The following is a 21,156-nucleotide window of genomic DNA, read 5'->3' on the forward strand; positions in this document are numbered from 1 at the left end:
TGGGCCCCCCCCCCCTCACTCTTTCCAGGTTTTAATATAAAAAACTTTCCCCTCTTTTTCTTCCATCAGGGGGCCCCCCCCCCCCCCCCTCCCCCACACAAAGTCTCTCTCCTTCCCTCCCCCTCCTCTCCCCCCCGGTCCCATTCCTTCTTCTCCTGTCTCTCTGCTGCTCTCCAGAGCTCTTTCCTCCGCCCACGCGTCTCGTCTCTCGTCTCTCGTCTGTCGCCTGTCGCCTGTCGTCTGTCGTCTGTCGTCTGTCGCCTTATCCTCGGGCTCCCTCACCATCCTCATCGTCATCTTGTTTTCCGCAACACCCTTCCATTCAGTTCTCTTATCGCACATTGTGCCTCCTTCTGTCGTCACAACTGCTAGACTGTACAGATCACACATTATCCAATACCTACGCATTAATTGCTACCTCCCTCGACTCAACACCCCTCGCCTCATCTTCCCCACCGTCAAATCCATCCAAGTGGTCTATTTATATCCCGCTCGTCCCGGACCACGCGATCGCTTGCAGTCTTGTATCCATTGTGCATCACTGTTTGCTGACTTCCTGTGTTTCCCCCCGGTCGTCACCAAGACTCCTCCATGCTTGTTGAATTGAGTTTTGATTTCAGATACAACAGTGCAATTTCGACAACCTAAGTAGATGTCAATCTATATATATATCACCGGGGCTAGGTGGATCAAGTTTTGAACCCCCTTCGGACTCAGTATCCTGGCCCCATTAGCTAGCTCTTTCTCCTCTCGTTGGATAAGGGACAATCATATTTCCACACCCTTTACTTATTCAGTCCACCTGGCCCCTACGAAGACGAAGACCATATTACATATCAAAGGAGCAATCACGCAGACGATGTAACCATCTTCTCTTAATTGATTGCGACACTCCATCTGTCGACACGGACAAATTTCAGACCGCCCGATCACCACTCCTCCGCCAATCGACGAGATAGACACCCTTGGAAACCACCATTCCCATCCGATCCCAACCATGGCTACCGTGGTGGTACAACAACCCGTGCGACATTCCTCCTCTTCACCTTCCATCGCTTCAGCACTTAGTCTCAGCGCCAATACCCCCCACACCCCGCACACTCACACTCACACCCAATCTCCAATCCCAAACAAACATATCCCTGTATGCCCTCCCGGCCCGTCCCCATCAGCTTCAAAGATCCTCGCAACACCCCCTACTTCCCCCACACTCAGACACGTCGGCCCTCTCCAAAGCAACTGTATCCTGTACCCACCGGTCAGTTTCCCAAAACTCCTCGATGATCCGCCAGTCTACTCGATAGATGCGGATGCACTAGCCCTGGCATTGGATGAGCTCGCTGCCAGACCACTGCCAGACCCGAAACAAGTCTTCCCATGGCTGCACGGCCTACATCCGGATAATCACGTCCAACTTAGCTTTTTTGTTTCACGGCGGAGATCTCAGCGACGGATACCGCGATGCTTGCGTTCCATAGCTATCGTCAAGGTTGGTGGAGATCCGTCCAAGTCTAGGATTAAAGGAGCTATTTCACCACAGGAGATTCTGGCGCCGTCTGGAACGACGTTTCTTGATGCGGACCCGCCTGAAGGCTTCTCTGTGCGGAATTTCCATATTCAAACGGCGAAATTAGCGCCGCTGTCAGATATCATCGTTTATGGCGATGCTGAGGCGGATGGAAGGGAGGTAGTTGAAGTTGCGGGTAATATTGCTAAAGCTCAGAGGGAGTGGAGGAAGAAATTTGATCCTGGCCAAGAGAATACTATGTTTAATACCTTTCTGCTGAAGAGTGAGTTGTTTCTTATATCATCTCTCTTTGTATTTTACTTTCTGGTTTGAGGAGTTGTAAGATTAATAAGAAGAACCACAGGCTCGTTTCGCGAAGTAGAGGAAAGATACCCTCGCTTGATTGCTGTAGATTCCGAAGGGCAACTTACTGGTCGAGTAATGGACTTCTGTAAGCACTATGGACATCATTGTCACTACTTTCATCTAACAGGTCGATCTAGTCCACTGGGAACGGTTAGAAATGTGCAGTATGGCCGCAGCCTCAGAAATTGCCACAAATGTCTGGCAAGGTCCTACTCCAGATACCAATGACCACCCCCTCGAGGAGCTAGAATTCGACATTCTCATCGAAACCCACGACGTCGCCAGCATCCCCAATCTCCGTTACCTATCACAAATATCAGCACAGCTGGAAAACGGCGGGAGCCCACAGCGACTAGAATTCCCATCATCAGGCAGTGTCCTCGCGTCCTGGAACCAGGTTGAAGTTTACGACCTCATCGACACATGCAGATGGATATATCGCATGGCAAACCCGGAGCGGTCAATTGAAGAACAAGAGCAATCTGTCGATGCAGACGGGGATATCCCCATGGTATCGCTCACGCCTAAGGCACGTAAGGTGCTAATACATTGCGGAGACGGGTATACCGAAATTTCGCTGCTGTGCATAGCTTATTTCATGTTTGCTGAGGGTGTGCCTGTGCACGAGGCGTGGTTGAGATTGCACTGCGAGAAGAAGAGGAATTTCTTCGCGTATCCGTCTGACGTCGCTTTCTTGACGAGCATCCAACAACGGTTATTACTCGAGAGCCCTGCTGTGGCGGCGGCCGCCGCTACTTCAGTTAGTTCTGGTAACCGCCGTAGCAGCCGCACCAGCAGTATTATTCCAAAAACGATTGAACCGGGCTGGCTGTCACGGATGGACGGGTCACTCCCCAGCCGTATCCTGCCATACATGTATTTGGGCAATTTGGCACACGCCAATAACCCAGAACTACTACGGGCACTTGGCATCAAAAGGATACTTAGCATTGGGGAACCGGTTACCTGGCCGCAGTCAGAGATTGAGAAGTGGAGCGATGGGCTTAAAGAAGGGAACGGGTTGATGATGGTTAAAGACGTGCAGGATAATGGGATTGATGAGTTAACGGGGGAGTTTGAGAGGTGTTTGGGTTTTATTGGTGAGTTTTTCTCTCTCATACATGTCTTTTGGGCGTGTTTGGTGTTAAATGTGGTATCGTATGCAATAGAGCAGGGGAAAAAGGATGGATCTGCGACGTTGGTGCATTGTCGCGTTGGCGTTTCGAGATCGGCTACCATTTGCATTGCGGAGGTTATGGCGTCGAAGGGGTTGTCGTTTCCAAGGGCATAGTATGTTAACTCCTTTCCGCTTCTCAGTTTCCCTCTTAGTTCGCCGTACAAACACAGATATTTTCTAACACACTTTACTTTTCAACAGCTGCTTCGTGCGCGCCAGGCGTCTCAACGTAATTATCCAACCACATCTGCGATTTGTGTCAGTACAGCCCACTCCCTACTCCCCTTTCCCTCCACCATTGCACCTCATCATATCTCTTCTCAAATCCATTAATTCACTTGTACACGTTTTGTCTATTCTTACCATACTTATGCCACCATACAGCTACGAGCTCCTAAAATGGGATGAAATCCTACAACAAAGACGCGACGAGCCCATCCGGCATGACCTGGAATGGCACACCATCGCGCGGGAGATAGCCTTAATGAACAAACCGTACTCGAAACAGCAGTGATGATTTACCCTCTTTTAGTAAGTTCACAAGAGAATTACGAGCTCGTGGTTATTTTTACGAAGCCCTTTGGCACGGGTTTACGTATCGTTTAACGGAGATGGGATCATTTCTCAATCCTGTTGCTGCATCTGTCATGTCGTCAGACGATTTGATACTTGATATTGATATTGGTGTTCACCAATTTTCCATTTACCATTTATATATATATATATGTGTATACATCACGTACCCTCCTATATATATTGCAACTTCCTGCTTGTCGTGTTCTATATATTTATACACTGCACTATCATCTGCTTCTCTTTCCATGCCCGACCTCCCCTCTACATTTTGCACTTTCTCTTGCACTTAACCCTGTTCTTCTTCACGCAGTCCAATTTGCTGCTATACGACTGGACGATATGAACCCCACAACAACACCTTACCGCTCACGGCCAATTAGTGGATCTTCTTTGTATTATTTAACAATTTCTCCCCATTTGTATGGTGTTTTTGTTGAACTATGTTCCTTTAAATTATTTTATATCCACTAATAGCTTTTTAACTTTACCCTTGTCTCTCATATTTGTTCAGTTGATTATATTATTTTTTTTCTCTTCTGCTATATTCTACTCGGTTTTATATTCTTTTATTTATTTTCAAATTGATTGACGTTTTGATCTCAATATGACGTTTATTTCGATCTAAATATGACGTTTATTTCAATTTATTATTTATTTTTTCTTTAAATACTTATTTTCTTATCCTTTTTTTTCTCATATATGGAATGGTTAATTTTACCCGAGTAGAACTCTAAAAAAAAATATTAGAGTTTCACTTTTGAAGTTTATTGACTTGATTTTTTCTTTTCTCTTTTAAAATCAATTTATATTTTTAAAGCATAGATTGTGTTATAATGAGATAAAATATAACTAAATGAAATTAATAACTTTAACAAAATATTAGTATTATGTATCAATGAATTTTCTTTTTAATAAAATAAAATATTATATTTATTAAACTACTTTAAATATACTTTTAAATTTTGATTTGATAAAAAGAATTATATTTATAAAATTAAAATACTTTGATCTGCAGATGACTTGCAAATACATATCTTTATTTCTTTAGTTTTAATATATAAATAATTTAAATAACTGACTTCAATTTTATTTTGTATAATATAGTTTTTAATTTACATAGTTCTTTGTTTCTTCAATCTCTGTAATATTGATAACACTGCTATTATATTAAAATATTTATATTATAACAAAAAAGTTTTTGTTATGGATTCAATCTAGACGCAGATAAACGGGTTTTGAATTGCCAACGAGGTAAGCTATTTCAGCGGAATACTAAGGTGATTTAAGAAACAGGGGCCTGGGGAAGGATCTCCTTATATCCCTTTCCGCTAGCGGTTGCTATGCCGTTGCTTTGCCATTGCTAGGCATCTTTGTGGGGTAGTTGTTTGCGGGGTGGTTGCTATGCCGTTGCTATTACCCTTTTCAGACCAAGCCAGTTTCCGTAGCTCAGTAGCCATACGCCGTCATAGCGCCGTCATAGCAGACAACGCCGTCATAGTTTCACTCTTTTATCATTTTAATTTTAATCTTTTTTAAAGTTTAAAAACTATATTCTCTAGTAAATTCTTGCATCATTTATAAAATTAGACGGCTTTTAATACTTTGCAGTTATATCTAATTTAATATATCTGCTATTGACAATTTATAAAAAATATAAAATCTACTTTATCTACTATAATTTCTACTTATGAGAGAAATCTATACTTGAATACTTTTTAATTATTATTATAATATATGACTTTTGCTGTATTTTATTACTAAATTTAAAACTTTAAAGTGCTTCAATAATATTTTTATAACTTTTTTAAATCTGTTTATATTAGCTTTAAGATTTTTATAAAATAGTTACAAATATCTCAAATCTCATTTTTTTTGACTTTAAGACTATTTGAATTTTTAAGTAATAGTAAGTAATAGAGAGTTTTTTGAACTTTATTCCTTATAGAGTAATAATTTATCAAATATAAAATTAAAGTCTTTTACTATTATTTTATATTCTATAGTTTTTTTTTTACAATTAATCAAAATTTCTTTATTATCAACAAGTTTTTTTTTATAAAAATATTTACTTTTATTATTTAATATATATATTAAATTTTTTTCACTTGTAATAATATATCAAAAGTAGAATATAATTTAATAGAACAATTAAGTAGTTTAAAATTTTATTATTATTTTTATATAAAGCTTAAAAATATCTATAAATAGTTGATAAAATATCTATTTTTTTTAATTTATAATAAATCTATCTTTATTACTTTCAAATATAAACTTATTTTTTTTAAAATTTTTATTGCAATTATAGTTATTAACTTAATTTTATAATTTAATAGTCATCTCATTATATTATTTATTTTACATAGATAGTTTAATGAGTAACTTATTAGCTGATATAAATATTATTTATATTTTATATTTAAAATTCTTAATTATATTTACTATTAAAAAATTTATAAATTTGAATTTTTTTTTTATATAATTTAATAGCTTTTTAATATTGAAGATTTTAGTATTAATATTAATTAATATATTTAAATCTTTTATAAACTTCTCAAAATAATTTTAATATAAAGTTCAAAGTAATATCTACACTCATTGCATTATAATTGATAAATATCATCAAGCAGATAAACTTTTATTTCTTTCATGTGAATAACAATCTGAACTTTGATTGAGTTTTGAACCTTTTTTTAAATACAGATTGTGAAAATACTTATACTTAGATTTATATATTTGTGAGAATAAATCAGATTTATAAATAGCAATATAAGTATAAAAGTAATTTTAACTTTCTTTAAAATACAAACTGTGTTTACAATAATTTTTCATTATTAATTAAAAATCTTGATATCATTGTTTTATGAGCTTTAATACATTTAATAACTTCTGTTTATTTTATCAATTTTGCTATGGTTTCACTAAGTGAAATAATGTTATTAAGTGGTGACTAGCTTTTCTTCATCTTAATCGCCCTGATTATGTCATTATTGAAATTAATCAAGAAGCTTTAGAGGCATTATCTGTTGATGAGAAATTGGTGAGACTATTACAAATCAGCTAATTAGAGAAGGTCAATGTAGATACAGAAGCACATTAAGATAATAAATTTCAAGATTACGACAATATACATCTAAATTTCCTTTCAAATCCATGGGATTATACAGATGAAATTGATTTGAAATTGTTTATGTGTGATTGTAGTGCATGTGAATAGGTATGTTGTTCAAGGCTATGATTGAGAATGAATGCGTAGATGTGGATGATATGCAATATACTCGATTAAAGTGTCTCAAGGAAAAGGACGGCGGGAATGTGACACATTTAGAACGGTATTAATGTTAAAAAATGTTGTGAGGAAGAGTGAGAGTATATGAGATTACATGGGGTGGTCATAAGTGAAAAACGAATATATATGAAAGTGGAAAATATAGTAAAGTAGAGATCAGAGAGATCCCTCTTAAAAGTTTCCCCCCTTCCTGTGACTGTATTGCTCTTTTCATATATTTCATGAAATGATCTGTCAAAGAATCTGTAGGTCTCAAACCTCAAAACTCCCACGCGCCACCCACTTGCCTAGCCATTATCAAACGTAAAAATAACCGTAACAGCAAGAATCTAAAACTTCGCCGTCCCCTATTCCCAACCCCTTCCCCCTCTTCTCATATATATTTCTAAACAATATATGAAAATCGGCACCACGCCATAGTAAAATATCTTCGCTTCTCCTCTAACACCGCTCAAATACCCTATACAGCGACTTCAGATTCGCAACTTCCACGACGCCCCTGACAAGCTCATTCGTCGCAACCAGCCGGGCACGCAGGGATGGGAATAGCACGTGCTCTAGCATCCAGGATATCTGTGCGCGGCGCCGTATGATACATTCATCTTCTTTTGGCGGTAGCGGGTCCTCAGTTGGGTACGGGTCGGGATACGAAGAAGGGTCAGTGGTGGTTGCTTGATTTGTGCTTGTATTGGTGGTACTGCCGCCGGTGCTGGTGGAGGGCTGTGGTTCGTTGGCTGTGGATGTGGATGTGGATGTGGGAGAGATTATAGGGCCATTAGGGTCTCCGCTGGCTGGTGTGGGTGTGAGTTTGGGATTTGCTGTTGCTGCTGTTGTTGTCTCGTCTTTGCGTGGTGTGTTCTTACTGGGGTCGACAAGGGGTGGGGTGGGTAGTTGTTCAGGGGTGTAGAAGGCAGCGAGTTCGCGGAGAAATGTGCTGAAACAGGCTTCTTCGTCAGTCCAGTCAACGTATGGGCCCAGGCGGAGGAGGAAACGTGGAAGTTTTGCTAACGAGGGCATGTAGCCCTTTAGCAGTAGAGGGATGGAGAGGAGATTTCCCTCTTCGGATATGGAGAGGGAGAAGTACTCATCGAGCATCTCGCGGCGTTCGATGAGCTGCGTAGCTACCGTCGTGACTATCCTGTCAAAGTCGATGGCGTCAATTTCAGATGCAGGTATCCCCTCCTGTTCTTGCCTGGCTCGGTGCTCATCACGCTCCAGGGCGACGGCGAGGTATAACAGGTCCACGAGCTGGGGGGAGGATTCTAGGTTAATCCTGCCAAAGTTCCCGAAATCTGTCAGGCCGATCTGGTAGAAGAATTCGCTGATAACCATGCCGTAGTCGACCAGGAAAAGCTTGACGCCGGACTGAATGGCTGCTACCCGTCGTCGTTCATCCACGAGCCCGACGTAGGTGAGGGAGGCGAAGAGTTCGGTGAGGTTATTGTGCATTGATGAGCGGACGGCGGCGCGGAGGCTTTTAACGGATGTGAGCTTGACCTGGGTGGGCTCCCGGTCTGTGTTTTCGTAGCGAAGACCGCCGTCGTCTGCTACAGCGGGTTGTGGTTGGGACTGACCGTTGAGGATGGGGGTTGATTGTGATGACGCGGGGGGTAGCATCGAGGTTATCTTGCGCATGGTGGCGTCTGTCCTTACGAGATTGTTCTCATATGGACGTTTTGTGCCGGAAAGGGTTCGAGATGTTGGTGGTTTATCGTTCATTGAATTTCCCTCTGCGTTGGAACTCAAAGTACTCTGATTTCGTCCAACAGGTAGTAAAGTCTGAACCATAAAAGTCCGACTAGAATCTACCGTTGCCAGTTGCTGTTGGATGGCAGTACATATGGAACTAATGATCTCGTCCTCGTTTAGGAAATTAACTTCCCTTTTGGTCGGGTGGACATTCACGTCGACTCGCTGCGGCTCAATTTCCAGATCGAGATAGGTAAATGGATGGCCACCCTTTGGGAGAAAGTTGGAATACGTCTGCTCTATTGCCCGCCGTACTGTAGAAGATTCCACAGAGCGGTGATTAATGAACAAGAGGATAGTGGTCCGCTTCACATGGTAGTTTGCATTACTGACCCAGCCTGAAGCACGGAATCCAAGTCCTGGGTCTTCAACGTTAAAATTGACAAGCTCACTGGCCACAGCGCTGCCGTGAATTTGGCGAATTCTATCTACTGTTGTGGAGTTTGTTGACGTTGAAATACTGACTCCAGCATCGCCGTGTTTCTTGCATGAAACTGCGACGCCAGAGCAATGTACAGCATAACGGCCGACAACGTCAAGGATTTTTGCGTATTCCTCGCTTGAGGATCGGAAAGCCCGACGTCGTGTAGGGATGTTGTAAAAAAGGTCCTCAACCTATATTTGTTCCGTGAGCTGAAGGCGCTTAAATAATGGGTATAATTTTGTCTTTGAGAAGCCATACCGTGATCTGAGTTCCGCCCCGACCAGCAGTTGGCTTTGGTTCTGCGCTTTGGCCAGGTTTAGCGGGAACTAATTTCCCGTCGTTGTAGTGAGCTTTCCAGGCGCAGCTTGACCCCGCTGTCTTCGTAGTAACGGTGAGATGTGCTATGTGACTGATACTCGCCAAAGCCTCTCCACGGAAGCCGTAGGTACCAATAGAAGACAGGTCTTCAAACGCTTTGAGCTTGGAGGTGGTGAATCTCTCACACAGTATTCCAAGGTCATCACACTTGCAAGGCACGCGGTTAGACTCCAGAAGTCAAGGAAGCAGTTCACAGTTTTTGAGTACAAAGTAGATACCAAAAAAAAAAAAAAAAAAGAAAAAAAAAGAAAAAGAAAAAAAAAAGAAAAAAAAGAAAAAGAAAAAAAAAGAAACATACTTCGATTCCGTGTCCATTATCGGTGATCTGTAGAAGTTTCAAACCCCCATCCTTCACCAAGATTTCGATGGAAGTGGCGCCGGCATCGATGGAATTCTCGATCAATTCTTTCAGAGCATGCATGGGGGCAACGATGATCTCCCCAGCAGCGATCTTATTCACCACATCTGGGTCAAGAGCCTGTTAAGGGCAAGCTGTCAGCAGGTACATATGAGATGCAATCCACAATCCAGTACATATAGGGAGCGAAGATGCATGTCACGTGGCAATGATATTCTGCACTGACCTGGATTTTCCTTGACAGTTGGGGCTGCAGACCAGCATCTGTGGCCGATCGCTTTGTGCCTCGCGGCTCCAAAGAGTCTACATCCATTACTTCGTCGGCCATGGTGCCAGGATAGCGGGAACCAAAACAAAAAGATAGTCAGGGGGAGGAAAGCAGCTTTTTAAGACCTTCGAGCAGCGGCATGGGCTGGTTCTAGCCCCTACTGCACGCCTACGCCTTGGACTGCCGGAATTCGCGGGGTTGGTCCAGCAGCAGAGAAAGGCAACAGAAGGCAAACCATTCCTGTGCACTGTCCGCAGACAAACGGCTCCAAGCAAGCGGAAATATGATACCAACGACAGAGGCTGTATCTATCTGTAGTTATGTTATTAGACACCTGATATCGTCGGGGTCCAATCTTGCGCAATGTTTAGGTAAGCCAATCTTTCTCGCTGCCGCCGATGCTTAGTCACGGGTTTGCTGTTGGTTTTAGCCTTTCAGGGTCTGGACTACAGGGTCAAGGGAAAAGTCAAGAATGCAATAGGCGAGGGATAGCATCTAACAGTTCAATAATAGACATAATAGTGAGATATGGATGGAGGGATGAGGGGAAGGTCGGCTACCGGTAGTGCGGCAGTTAATTATGGGCCCTGAGCACACGGCATTCCAGGCAATGTGGGGCCCGCACTTGGTGAACTTTTTTTAATTACTACGTAGTTTCAAGGTGGCTAGTACTTCAACCATCACACGACGGAATGGGCAGCATGTTTGGTCAAACCACCAGGCGTCGGTCTTGTTCTTGTGTGAGTGTCAGTCGGAGCATGCAACGGTTTTAGACGTGGCATGCGCCTTGCGCTGGACGCGTATGCAGATGGCACCGACTCTGCTCCGGCCTCCCTCCCTATATTGACATTATGTTTGTTTTCCTCTCCAAAGGCAAAACAGCCAACCATCACCGCGTCAGGCCTTTGATGATATGCTGTGCTCCCTGAGAAACTCGACTCATCAGGCGGAACGTTTCGAGCTTAAAAGACGGTTCACGACTTGTGTTCTGGGCCCTCGATATGATATGCAATACATACCATACGTACATAAACACTGCTCGGGTTCGTCCCAGGTTGGCCGAGAGCCAACAGCACTCGTTATTTGTGAATGGTCTATGAAAATATGGATTTTTGAACGGATTTCAGTTTCAATTCTCCACCGAATGCGAGAGGCGAGTCCTTGGTATGGATTGGAAGTTATTTTCAGCCCTCATCCATAATTCATCCTGAAGAGCAACAATCGGCCGGGTACGACCCGGACCGCGGTTCCTGACATCATCAGCTCAAAAGTCTAGACTCGGGACTTCTGAGATGATGATAATATCCATGCCCTTTGTCAAGCATAGTTTGTTTATGGGTTTTTAATAAATGTAATATCCGACTGAATGACACATTCAACTGAGCAGTGCACTAAATCCAGTTTATATAGAGTTAACCAAACCAACTAGTTAGTTATTAACTTAGTTAATTAGTTACGTCAGCATGATTCATCAGGTCAGTTAATTGTGTTTCAGGCGTTCAAGTTGCTTTATCGCGCACGCAGTTACCACTCAGTCTGTGAAGTGTGTTGAAAGTGACAAAAGATTTTCTCCTTTTGTGAATGAATTACGAAGCGGTTCAGCAACTCTCGAAACGTTCCGAAATGTCGATTTGACTTCAGCCTTTTGCGGAGTACAGTGGATAAGGGTGGAATGGATCCTCAACTCAGGTAGGTAGTAGCTGAGATGGATGGTGGGGGGTTTTTTTTACCAAATAAATATTGATGTCCCTTAATATATACTACCCTCAAGCTACCCTGAATGGGTTTATGGGTAAATATGCAGTGACACTCTCCAGAACTCGCCCTCTTTACAGAGAGAGCAACGAGGTTATCATAGAGCTCAGGGGAGATTTGAATGCAGGAGAATCTCAGCTAGATTACTATTAGAACATATATTCTTCTCTTACAGTGAAATAGAATATTCATAAGTCTCAATGCTACGGAGAACTGTCTACCGCGATATTAATGCCCAGCAATCAATGGACGTGCGCTTGGAGGTGGAATCAAACTGCTCATCTCTTGGCGATATCAACCTCCAACCTCCTAACCTCCTTCAACTGCTGGTAGAACAGCCAACAACTTCACAACAAACCAACATTGAATCTTTTCCCAGCCCATTTTGCACGGTCACCGTGGTGAATATAAGCCTCTAGGAAATAGCCCCGGATATTAACCAGGTTTATTTCCATTATAAATGAACCCGGACCCCTAATCATCCATCCGTCGCCATCTTCGTCCCTTGCTATAAGTGTCTCCTTCATCACTAACAACGCCGCCTGCGAAAGCCATTTATTCTACTCTGGTTGCAACCATACGCCCTTAGATCCCCTTCAACTTGGGAGACAGCGTATCCCTTGAATATCCCTCGAATGCCCCACCTTCACACGGAAGCTCCCGTGGAGCGCATTGACTGTAATCGCTTGCATATCATATCATGACTCTGCCAAGAGGAGTCTTTCTCCGCGATGAGGAACTGGGTAAGAAGTACGACGACGAACCCTCTCGAAGGTCTGCAAAGTTCGACCCATTGAAGTCGTTGCTACCGTCATCATGGAAACCCCCCCGAAAAAGACGTATGCTCCTCGCCTTCGTTGGAATTTGCATCCTATACCTATTCTTCAAAAACAGATCTACCGATTTAACGTCTGCCTCTAAGCGATTTAACCCTCTCTATTCAAACCCACAGTTTGCCGCCGGACAACAGCCGGTATCAGATGACAACACCATTCCATCCGACACGCTTCGCCATCTGTCTGAAGGTCAGTCTCCCAATACGAGCTTGAATGAGGATATTGATAGTTCATACGATTACAACGGTCCGATAAAGTTTTATTCCCTTTTCAGAACCCTATATTCAGGGTACGGCTACCCCAAGTTTCGTCGACCTAGTAAAGATGTGCTCTTTGCCGCAGCAGATTTGAAAGCCCTTTCCGACCTTGTGCCCTTGGCTTGCGAAATGGCTAGGCAGAACTACAATATTGTCCATTTTGCGGTGATGGGGAGGAACCATGTATCGATAGAGGGAATACAGATGGTTAATGGAGTGGATAAAGAAGGGTGTCCCGTTTTCTGGCATGGTGAGTTGATTAAGCAGAATTGCCATTTGCTCAATAGGTGCTAGGGCTTTGCTAATGGGCCGTGTCGGGTTTTGTCTAAAGATGCACGTCCGGATTATGCCTCACGGTCTACTGATGCGCGGATGGAAGCAAGTGTCAAAGCTGGATTGTGGCATTTTCACAACAGCCTGCGCCCACGGGCTACAATTACACACGGCGAGAGCCGCGAGGAGCCTTTCTTTTGGACAGCGGCAAAAGCCCAAGCAGGCCAGATAGGCATGCATCACATCAGCCTTCCAGCTCGGGCGGCCAACTTCATGTGGATGTCAAAGCTTGACTCCAGTTCGCTTGTAGGTATGTTACGTGCAATGTCTGCTTATACAACCCTAAATCCCCTGAAATATAACTTAGAATCTGAATGCTGATATTTTACTATTTTTATTAGCTTGGAATAAGGTTAATATGGAAATTCTTGTGCATGCTCTTCCAGCGTCCTCAGGCTCATTAATTCGATTGCTCGAGTCGCTGCACGAGGCAGACTATTTTGGTGAAGCCCCTGGATTAACGATCGGGTTGCCACCTAATGCTGATCCTCATCTACTCTATTACCTGTCATCATTCAAATGGCCACCTAAGAGTGAACATGGCCACTTTACTCTCCGACGAAGAATGCAGCTGCAAGTAATGACCCCCGAAGAAGCAGCCATTCATACAATAGATTCATTCTACCCCAAAAACCCCGTACACTCTCATGTCCTCGTCCTCTCCCCGCAAACAGATCTAGCACCATCCTATTACCATTTCCTCAAATATGCCATTCTAAAATTTAAATATTCCATCCTTACCAGGCCAGCTTCGCATCGTCTTCTAGGGATCTCTCTCGAACTCCCATCTGCAGCACCGACGGCCGATTACGAACCTTTCACTCCACCAACTCCATCAAAGCCCACCGACTCTCTTCAAGATGTCGAAAAGGACATTCCTGTATTCCTCTGGCAGGCCCCAAATAGCAATGCAGCCTTGTACTTTGGTGACAAATGGGTTGAATTTCATTCCTTCCTTACCAACCGCCTTCAATCTCAGTCTCTCAAATCAAATTTTTCGGCCAATCTCATTTCGAAAAAGTTGCCATCGTGGATGGAATATATGCTCGAACTAATCCGGGCTCGCGGTTATTACCTTCTATACCCTTCTTTCCCTGCATCAACCGACTTCGTCCTAGCAACAACTCACAGTGAACTCTATCACCAACCGGAGGAGTACCATAACCGCGAAGTTCAAAAGACATCCCAATCCGAAACTGGACCAGAAACCGAAACCTATCTAGGCCATGAGAAGATTGATAGCCCCGAAAAGACTCTCACAGACTCAACGCCAGAGAAATCACAAGAGCAGATACCTAATATAGGTGCCAAGGAAAGGATATTAGCAGGGTCTTCGACCATCTCGAATCTACTTAGTTTATTCCCCGGTGGCCTTCCGGAGCTATCTTCCTTGGGTATCTTGCCATATTCCCAGAGAGATGACCCGTCGCTTAACATCTTTAACAGGACGAAGGCATATATGAAAGAATTCCGGAAGAACATTGGTGGGTGCGATGTTGCTGACGACGACGACGACGACGACGACGACGACGGCGCTGAGCAACAAGTGGATACATATATCAGGGCGGATGATTTGTTCTGTTTGGGCGAGGATGACTAGGGACTTAGGGTGGATGGAGGGTTGTAAGTAACTTTTGTCTTGAAGGAACGCCTGTATTAGTACGATGTCATTGATTTCTTTTTCTTGTTTTCTTTTTCTTTTTCTTTTTCTTTTTTTTTGGTTCGTTCGTTGGCTGGTGGTATTTCATGAGTTATTTGCTTGGAATTTATACTGCTTCAGAGCATGGGGTTTCAAAAAGCATAATAAAGTTGAGCCCTTTCCATACTTTTGTGGATTTTTCTATATTCCTCAGTTGTTTTACTTTGTGAATAGGTGGTTGTTCCCCAATCGACAAAAACCTTGAATCATATTCAATTGGGTTTGCTGTATGCTAGTAATCTAGGGCTATTTTACTTGATCTTTTTGTATATAGGAAAGAAATATTAAGAGTTTTATGAGCAAAAGGGTAGGACAAGTGTTAACTATCCAAAGTTATCGATCACCTTTTTCATACACAGCTATCTGCACGGATTCTGCTGGTACGAATTTGAAGGTCACGTGTTGACGTTCGGCTTAGGTAACTGACGGCTTGAGCTCTGAACGGTTGAATATTGAACAACATCGAACGATCCTCTCAAAGCTCTCAAGTTGACTTTTTCACCAACAATTTTAATATTAAACCCAACAGCCTCAAACGTGTTTCATTAAACACCTGTCATTACCGCCTCACCATAGATCCTTTTCAAGAGATTAGCTGCCCGGGCTTCGTAGGCGCGTTTCTTGACCTTTCAGACCTTGCGCCATGCCGAATGACGAGCGACCCAATGCAGCCGACAAGGGCAAAGGAAAGGTGGATGATGTCAGGGACCTGGATGGGGAGAAGAAGGATGGTAAAGATGCCAAATCTCTAACGAATGGGAAAAAGGAGGAGGAAACAAAAGAAGGTACGGAATGGGAACTCCTACCTGCTCTCGGTCCTCTTAACCCTCCGCGGATAAGTGCCCATGTTATGAATGGAAGCTAACAAACATGTGGTTGCTATTTTGTAGAAGAGCTTAGTGAGGAAGATCAACAGCTTAAAAATGAACTTGAGATGCTCGTTGAGAGGTTACACGTCAGTTACTATTCGCCGGCCGTGGTTGATGGTGCGCCTACTGGGCTTACAGGCGGTTTGAAATCTAAAGAGCTAATGGGCTTGCACTTTTTAAACTACATAGGAATCCGATAAGTCTCTCTACAAGCCTGCTTTGGAAGCTATAAAAACCTTCATCAAAACGTCTACCTCCTCGATGACCGCTGTTCCGAAACCTCTTAAATTCCTTAGACCACATTATGATGAGCTTGCTGTGCTTTACGAGCAATGGCCCGCGGGTGATGATAAGGTGCGGCATCTTCTTTTTTTTAACATTTTGATATATCTGTGTTTGTGTTAATCGGTATATGCATCTAGGACTCCCTTGCAGATATGCTATCGGTTCTGGGCATGACCTACGGAGACGAAGAGAAGCTGGAGACCCTCAAATATCGCCTGCTAACCAAATCGAACGATCTGGGCTCGTGGGGTCACGAGTACATCCGACACCTTGCGCTGGAGATTGGGCAGGAATACCAAAATCGGTTGACGGATGATAAGGATGTGCAAGATTTGGTTGATCTTTCTTTATCACTGGTGCCATACTTCCTAGCCCATAACGCTGAGGCAGACGCAGTGGATCTCCTGAGTGAACTTGAGATGATCGAGGAAATACCCAAGTTCCTTGACGAGAATACGTACTCGAGAGTCTGTCTGTATATGGTCAGCATGGTCAACCTTCTCACATACCCTGAAGACCATCAGTTCCTGAGGACGGCACATGACATCTACATGATGTACAACAAGCTCACTCAAGCCATTGTTATTGCTATTCGTCTCAACGATATCGATCTTATCAAGAACGATTTCAATTCAACTAACGATCAGGCTATCAGGAGACAAATGGCATTCCTTATAGCGCGGCAACAGATATGGCTTGATTTGACACCAGAGGAGGAAGAGGAAGGCGGCCAAGAGCTAACAGAGTGCCTTCACAATATTCAGCTACACAACCACTTCAAGGCCCTTGCAAAAGAACTCAATATTCTAGATCCCAAGATGCCGGAAGACATCTACAAAACACATCTGGAGAACAGTCGGGGGGCTGGGCTCACTAATGTGGATTCCGCAAGACATAACCTGGCAAGCGCTTTCGTCAATGCTTTCGCCAATGCTGGATTCTGCAACGATAAACTCATGTTAGTGGACGGTGATAAGGGGCCCTGGGTTTGGAAAACGAAAGATGACGGTATGCTTTCCACGGCTGCGTCGTTGGGAATGCTGCTGCAATGGGACGTGGAGGAAGGTCTGGATAAAATTGATAAATTCACGCTGGCTGAAGAGGAGCAGATCAAGGCAGGAGGATTGCTTGGTATTGGTATCCTTAACTCTGGCGTTCGACTTGACGCAGACCCGGCAATGGCTCTACTCAGTGAATCTGTTGGACCAGAGGCCAAGAGTGTGACAGTCAGGGTGGCAGCAATAATGGGTCTGGGTCTAGCGTATGCCGGCTCGTGCAAAGAGGAGCTCCTCGAACTCCTTCTGCCCATCGTTGAAGATGCCTTCCTTGATATGCAAATATCTGCCATGGCAGCTGTATCACTGGGAATGATTTTTGTCGGCTCTTCCAATCATCAAGTTAGTGAGGCTATCGCGACTACCTTGATGGATGAGGAGAGGCAGAGGCAGTTGAAAGATAAATGGACACGATTTATGGCCCTTGGTCTTGCGCTGCTCTACTTTGGCCGGCAGGAAGAGGTCGATGTTATCCTGGATATTCTTAAGGCGATCGACCATCCCATGGCGAAACCTACTTCTGTTCTTGCTTCGGTGTGCGCCTGGGCTGGTACCGGCACGGTGTTAAAGCTCCAAGAACTGCTCCACATCTGTAACGACTACATCGAAGATAAGGAAGAGAAGAAAGGTGATGAGCTGGTGCAATCTTATGCTGTTATCGGACTCTCTCTCATAGCAATGGGCGAAGATATTGGTCAAGATATGGTCCTGCGGCAATTTGGACATCTGATGCACTACGGCGCCGCAAACATCCGAAAAGCAGTCCCACTCGCCATGGGCTTGATCAGCCCAAGCAATCCCCAAATGAAGGTATACGACACCCTATCCAGATACAGCCACGACAATGACAACGACGTCGCCATCAACTCCATTTTCGCCATGGGCCTTCTTGGTGCCGGAACCAATAATGCACGACTCGCACAGCTCCTCCGGCAACTAGCAAGCTACTACCACCGTGATCAAAACTCACTCTTCATGGTCCGCATTGCCCAGGGTCTCCTCCATATGGGCAAAGGCAGTCTATCCGTCAACCCCTTCCACACAGATCGCCAGGTCCTTTCCCGCGTGGCCGCTGCCGGCCTGCTTACGGTCCTGGTCGCCATGATTGATGCAAAGGATTTCATTCTCGCCGACGCGCACTATCTCCTCTATTTTTTTGTTACGGCCATGTATCCGCGATTCCTAGTAACGCTCGATGAAGATCTAAAGCCGCTCACTGTGAACGTCCGCGTTGGGCAGGCTGTTGATGTCGTGGGTCAGGCAGGAAAGCCAAAGACGATTACTGGCTGGCAAACGCAGAGCACGCCGGTGCTATTGGCTTATGGAGAGAGGGCGGAGTTGGAAGATGAGGAATACATCAGTCTAAGTAGTACCCTGGAGGGACTTGTTATTCTGCGCAAGGTAAGCCGGAAAATCCATTAGTATTGAACTTTTTGACTCCATTCCGCCCAACGTAGATGGTAGTGTAGCAAAATAACTGACTTTTAATGTTTTTCCCACCACAGAACCCCGAATGGGTAAGCTCCACTTAAGAAGATTCGGGACCAACTTTTCTTTTTAATTGTTTCCCAATTTTCCCCGGGAAAAACCTACCTCTGTATCCATAGCGTGTAACGGGTATAATTTTTGCTGCTTCCCCCTTCTCATTAGGGTAGTGAAGGCCTTTTGCTTTTTTATACAAGTACAACTATCTGGTTTGGCCCACGATTTAAATGGCATATGTTCCTCCTTTTTATCTTCCTTTTCTCCCAAAATTCTCATAACTTGTGATCTCGGCTAGAAAATATCTGTTGTCCATGGAAACTTCATAAGAGAAATAAACCGAAAAGAAACGCCACTGATATGCCCCCCTCCATCTCATATGATATCTTTGATAGATTAGAAATGTGTGATTTGGGCGAATATTGTTAAATACAAAGCTGCTAAATATTATCTGGTGTTCCTACATACTACAACTAGTATATTCCCGTAAGGTGTTATTATTTATTCCTTTAGTTTACGTATCTAGCGCCCAACGCCCATGTCCGCGGTCAGCCCGTTCGAGCTGTAGAGTTGTGGGTAAATCAAATAAAGGTTTAATTGAAGCTAATAAAGTTTGCCCTTTTGTACCTCCAGTCCAACGGCTTAATAAAATATCCGCCCTATCCCGTTTCTCTCCGCTTCTCCAGCAGTTGGAATATTCGCCAAAATGAAGCTCGATCCAAAGGCGATGCGGTATCTTACCGTAGAGGACTTCCGTACCCTTGCAGCTGTATGTTCACGTTCTGGCTTTCCCTGCGTCCTTTTCCTCTCTTGCCCCGCCCGCGGTTCAGGAGAGCAGCTACATACATCTTTTCCCTCCTATACCCTAGACAGCTTGATATCAAGGACACTGACTTACTCACTTTCCTTCTGGCAGGTTGAGATGGGCAGTAGGAATCATGAAGTTGTACCGACGCCGTTAATCATCCAGTTATCCGGGCTGCGCGGTGGTAGTATTGTGCACAAGTGTATATCGAATTTGGCAAAGATCAATCTGATAGCGCGAGTTAAAAATGCAAAATGTACGTACGATGTTCCTAAGAGATGATTTACAGTCTTCTATGTCCTTTCGAGTCTCAATTTGCATAAACTAATATGAACGTTTCAACTCCAGACGACGGTTATCGCCTCACCTATGGCGGCCTCGACTACCTCGCCCTCCACACGCACCAAAAACAAAAATCCATATACTCTGTCGGTAACCAAATCGGCGTCGGTAAAGAATCAGACATCATCGTCGTCGCCAGCTCAGACGGCGCACAACGCATTCTGAAAATTCACCGTTTGGGCCGCATTTCCTTCCGCACCATCAAGACCAACCGCGACTACCTGCGCCACCGCAGTTCCGCGTCCTGGATGTACATGTCACGCCTAGCAGCGATGAAGGAATTTGCGTTCATGAAAGCGCTACGGGACCATGGATTTCCTGTGCCGGAGCCCATTGTGCAGAATAGACATACGATTGTTATGAGTTTGATTGATGCGTTCCCGCTTAGGCAGATTTCTTCCATTCCGGATCCAGCGGGGCTTTATGCAGAGCTTATTGAGATGATTGTGCGATTGGCGGGGGTGGGGCTTATACATGGAGATTTTAACGAGTTTAATATTTTGATTAAAGAGGAGGCTGTGGAGAAAAATTCCGACGTTGCGAAGGGGAAAATGAAGGAAGGTGATGATGATGGAACAGAGGAAGTTGAAGTCAATTTGATTCCTATTCTGATTGATTTCCCGCAAATGGTCTCTGTGGATCATCCCAATGCAGAAATGTACTTTGATCGAGATGTGAATTGCATCAAACGGTATTTTCAGAGGAGATTTGGGTTTGTGAGTGATGAGAAGGGACCGTTTTTCAAGGATGTGAAGAAATTGGTGGGAACAAAGAAAGGTGGAGCAAGATTGGATGTCGAGGTTGAGGCATCGGGTTTTTCGAGGAAGATGGCACGGGAGTTGGAGGCATATATGAAGGAGGTAGGGGTTGATGGGGACGGAGATGCTGGAGGGGAGCGTGATGACTTGCGGTCTGATGAGGAAGGGAATGGAGGCGAAGCTGAGGGTGAAGAGGAAGATGAAGAGGAATCTAAAGCCGAGGAAGGAAATGTGGATGAAGAGGTGTCTCTAGATGGTGAGGTCGATGCTCTGGGAAATGTCATACGGAAGAAATTGAAAGGACCCCGGGGGGATACGCAAAAGGCGTCTGATCTAAATCTAAAGATGGATAATAGGGATTGAGCAGCTACGGATATCAGGTTCTCAATGACAGGGTGCATTGGTAGATTTCGAGTCTTTCTACTATTCTAAATACGGCGTCTGGTTTAGTATAGGGTTATTTATATGGTGTTGGGTTTGGCAATGAGCATCATAACGAATGAGTTCATGATTTAGCGTATAGAATTTAATGAAAAATGATCACATCATACATATATATTCCAATGTCCTTCTTGTATAAATTTGATATTT

At 43.9% G+C, this 21,156-nt stretch overlaps 7 protein-coding genes across 7 annotated transcripts; 4 read left to right on the forward strand and 3 right to left on the reverse strand.

Annotated features, from left to right (window-relative positions):
- Positions 1–15: 15 nt before the first annotated feature.
- On the reverse strand, positions 16–468 carry PAAG_11486 (hypothetical protein; the record flags this gene model as incomplete). The annotated part of the gene is made up of 2 exons (XM_015847129.1): positions 16–373; positions 419–468. The coding sequence occupies 2 exons, from the start codon at positions 466–468 to the stop codon at positions 16–18; spliced, it is 408 nt and encodes a 135-aa protein (XP_015703261.1).
- A 529-nt stretch (positions 469–997) lies between these two features.
- On the forward strand, positions 998–3,564 carry PAAG_02411 (pps1 dual specificity phosphatase; the record flags this gene model as incomplete). The annotated part of the gene is made up of 6 exons (XM_002795659.1): positions 998–1,790; positions 1,872–1,958; positions 2,011–2,973; positions 3,043–3,163; positions 3,252–3,308; positions 3,435–3,564. 6 exons carry the CDS (start codon positions 998–1,000, stop codon positions 3,562–3,564), a joined length of 2,151 nt encoding a protein of 716 aa, XP_002795705.1.
- A 3,789-nt stretch (positions 3,565–7,353) lies between these two features.
- On the reverse strand, positions 7,354–10,149 carry PAAG_02412 (DNA mismatch repair protein Mlh1; the record flags this gene model as incomplete). The annotated part of the gene is made up of 4 exons (XM_015844635.1): positions 7,354–9,276; positions 9,344–9,610; positions 9,762–9,941; positions 10,048–10,149. 4 exons carry the CDS (start codon positions 10,147–10,149, stop codon positions 7,354–7,356), a joined length of 2,472 nt encoding a protein of 823 aa, XP_015701683.1.
- Positions 10,150–10,769: 620 nt separating this feature from the next.
- On the reverse strand, positions 10,770–12,371 carry PAAG_11487 (hypothetical protein; the record flags this gene model as incomplete). Its single annotated transcript, XM_015847130.1, has 2 exons — positions 10,770–11,050; positions 12,203–12,371. The coding sequence occupies 2 exons, from the start codon at positions 12,369–12,371 to the stop codon at positions 10,770–10,772; spliced, it is 450 nt and encodes a 149-aa protein (XP_015703262.1).
- A 173-nt stretch (positions 12,372–12,544) lies between these two features.
- PAAG_02413 (hypothetical protein) lies at positions 12,545–14,870 on the forward strand (the record flags this gene model as incomplete). Its single annotated transcript, XM_002795661.1, has 3 exons — positions 12,545–13,187; positions 13,269–13,520; positions 13,612–14,870. The coding sequence occupies 3 exons, from the start codon at positions 12,545–12,547 to the stop codon at positions 14,868–14,870; spliced, it is 2,154 nt and encodes a 717-aa protein (XP_002795707.1).
- Positions 14,871–15,612: 742 nt separating this feature from the next.
- Positions 15,613–18,600, forward strand: PAAG_02414 (26S proteasome regulatory subunit rpn-1; the record flags this gene model as incomplete). The annotated part of the gene is made up of 4 exons (XM_002795662.1): positions 15,613–15,754; positions 15,860–15,924; positions 16,028–16,192; positions 16,261–18,600. The coding sequence occupies 4 exons, from the start codon at positions 15,613–15,615 to the stop codon at positions 18,598–18,600; spliced, it is 2,712 nt and encodes a 903-aa protein (XP_002795708.1).
- Positions 18,601–19,366: 766 nt separating this feature from the next.
- On the forward strand, positions 19,367–20,928 carry PAAG_02415 (serine/threonine-protein kinase RIO2; the record flags this gene model as incomplete). Its single annotated transcript, XM_002795663.2, has 3 exons — positions 19,367–19,429; positions 19,577–19,721; positions 19,814–20,928. The coding sequence occupies 3 exons, from the start codon at positions 19,367–19,369 to the stop codon at positions 20,926–20,928; spliced, it is 1,323 nt and encodes a 440-aa protein (XP_002795709.1).
- Positions 20,929–21,156: the final 228 nt, after the last annotated feature.

This window comes from Paracoccidioides lutzii (assembly GCF_000150705.2).
Source record: "Paracoccidioides lutzii Pb01 unplaced genomic scaffold supercont2.5, whole genome shotgun sequence".
Taxonomy (NCBI): Eukaryota; Fungi; Ascomycota; class Eurotiomycetes; order Onygenales; family Ajellomycetaceae; genus Paracoccidioides; species Paracoccidioides lutzii.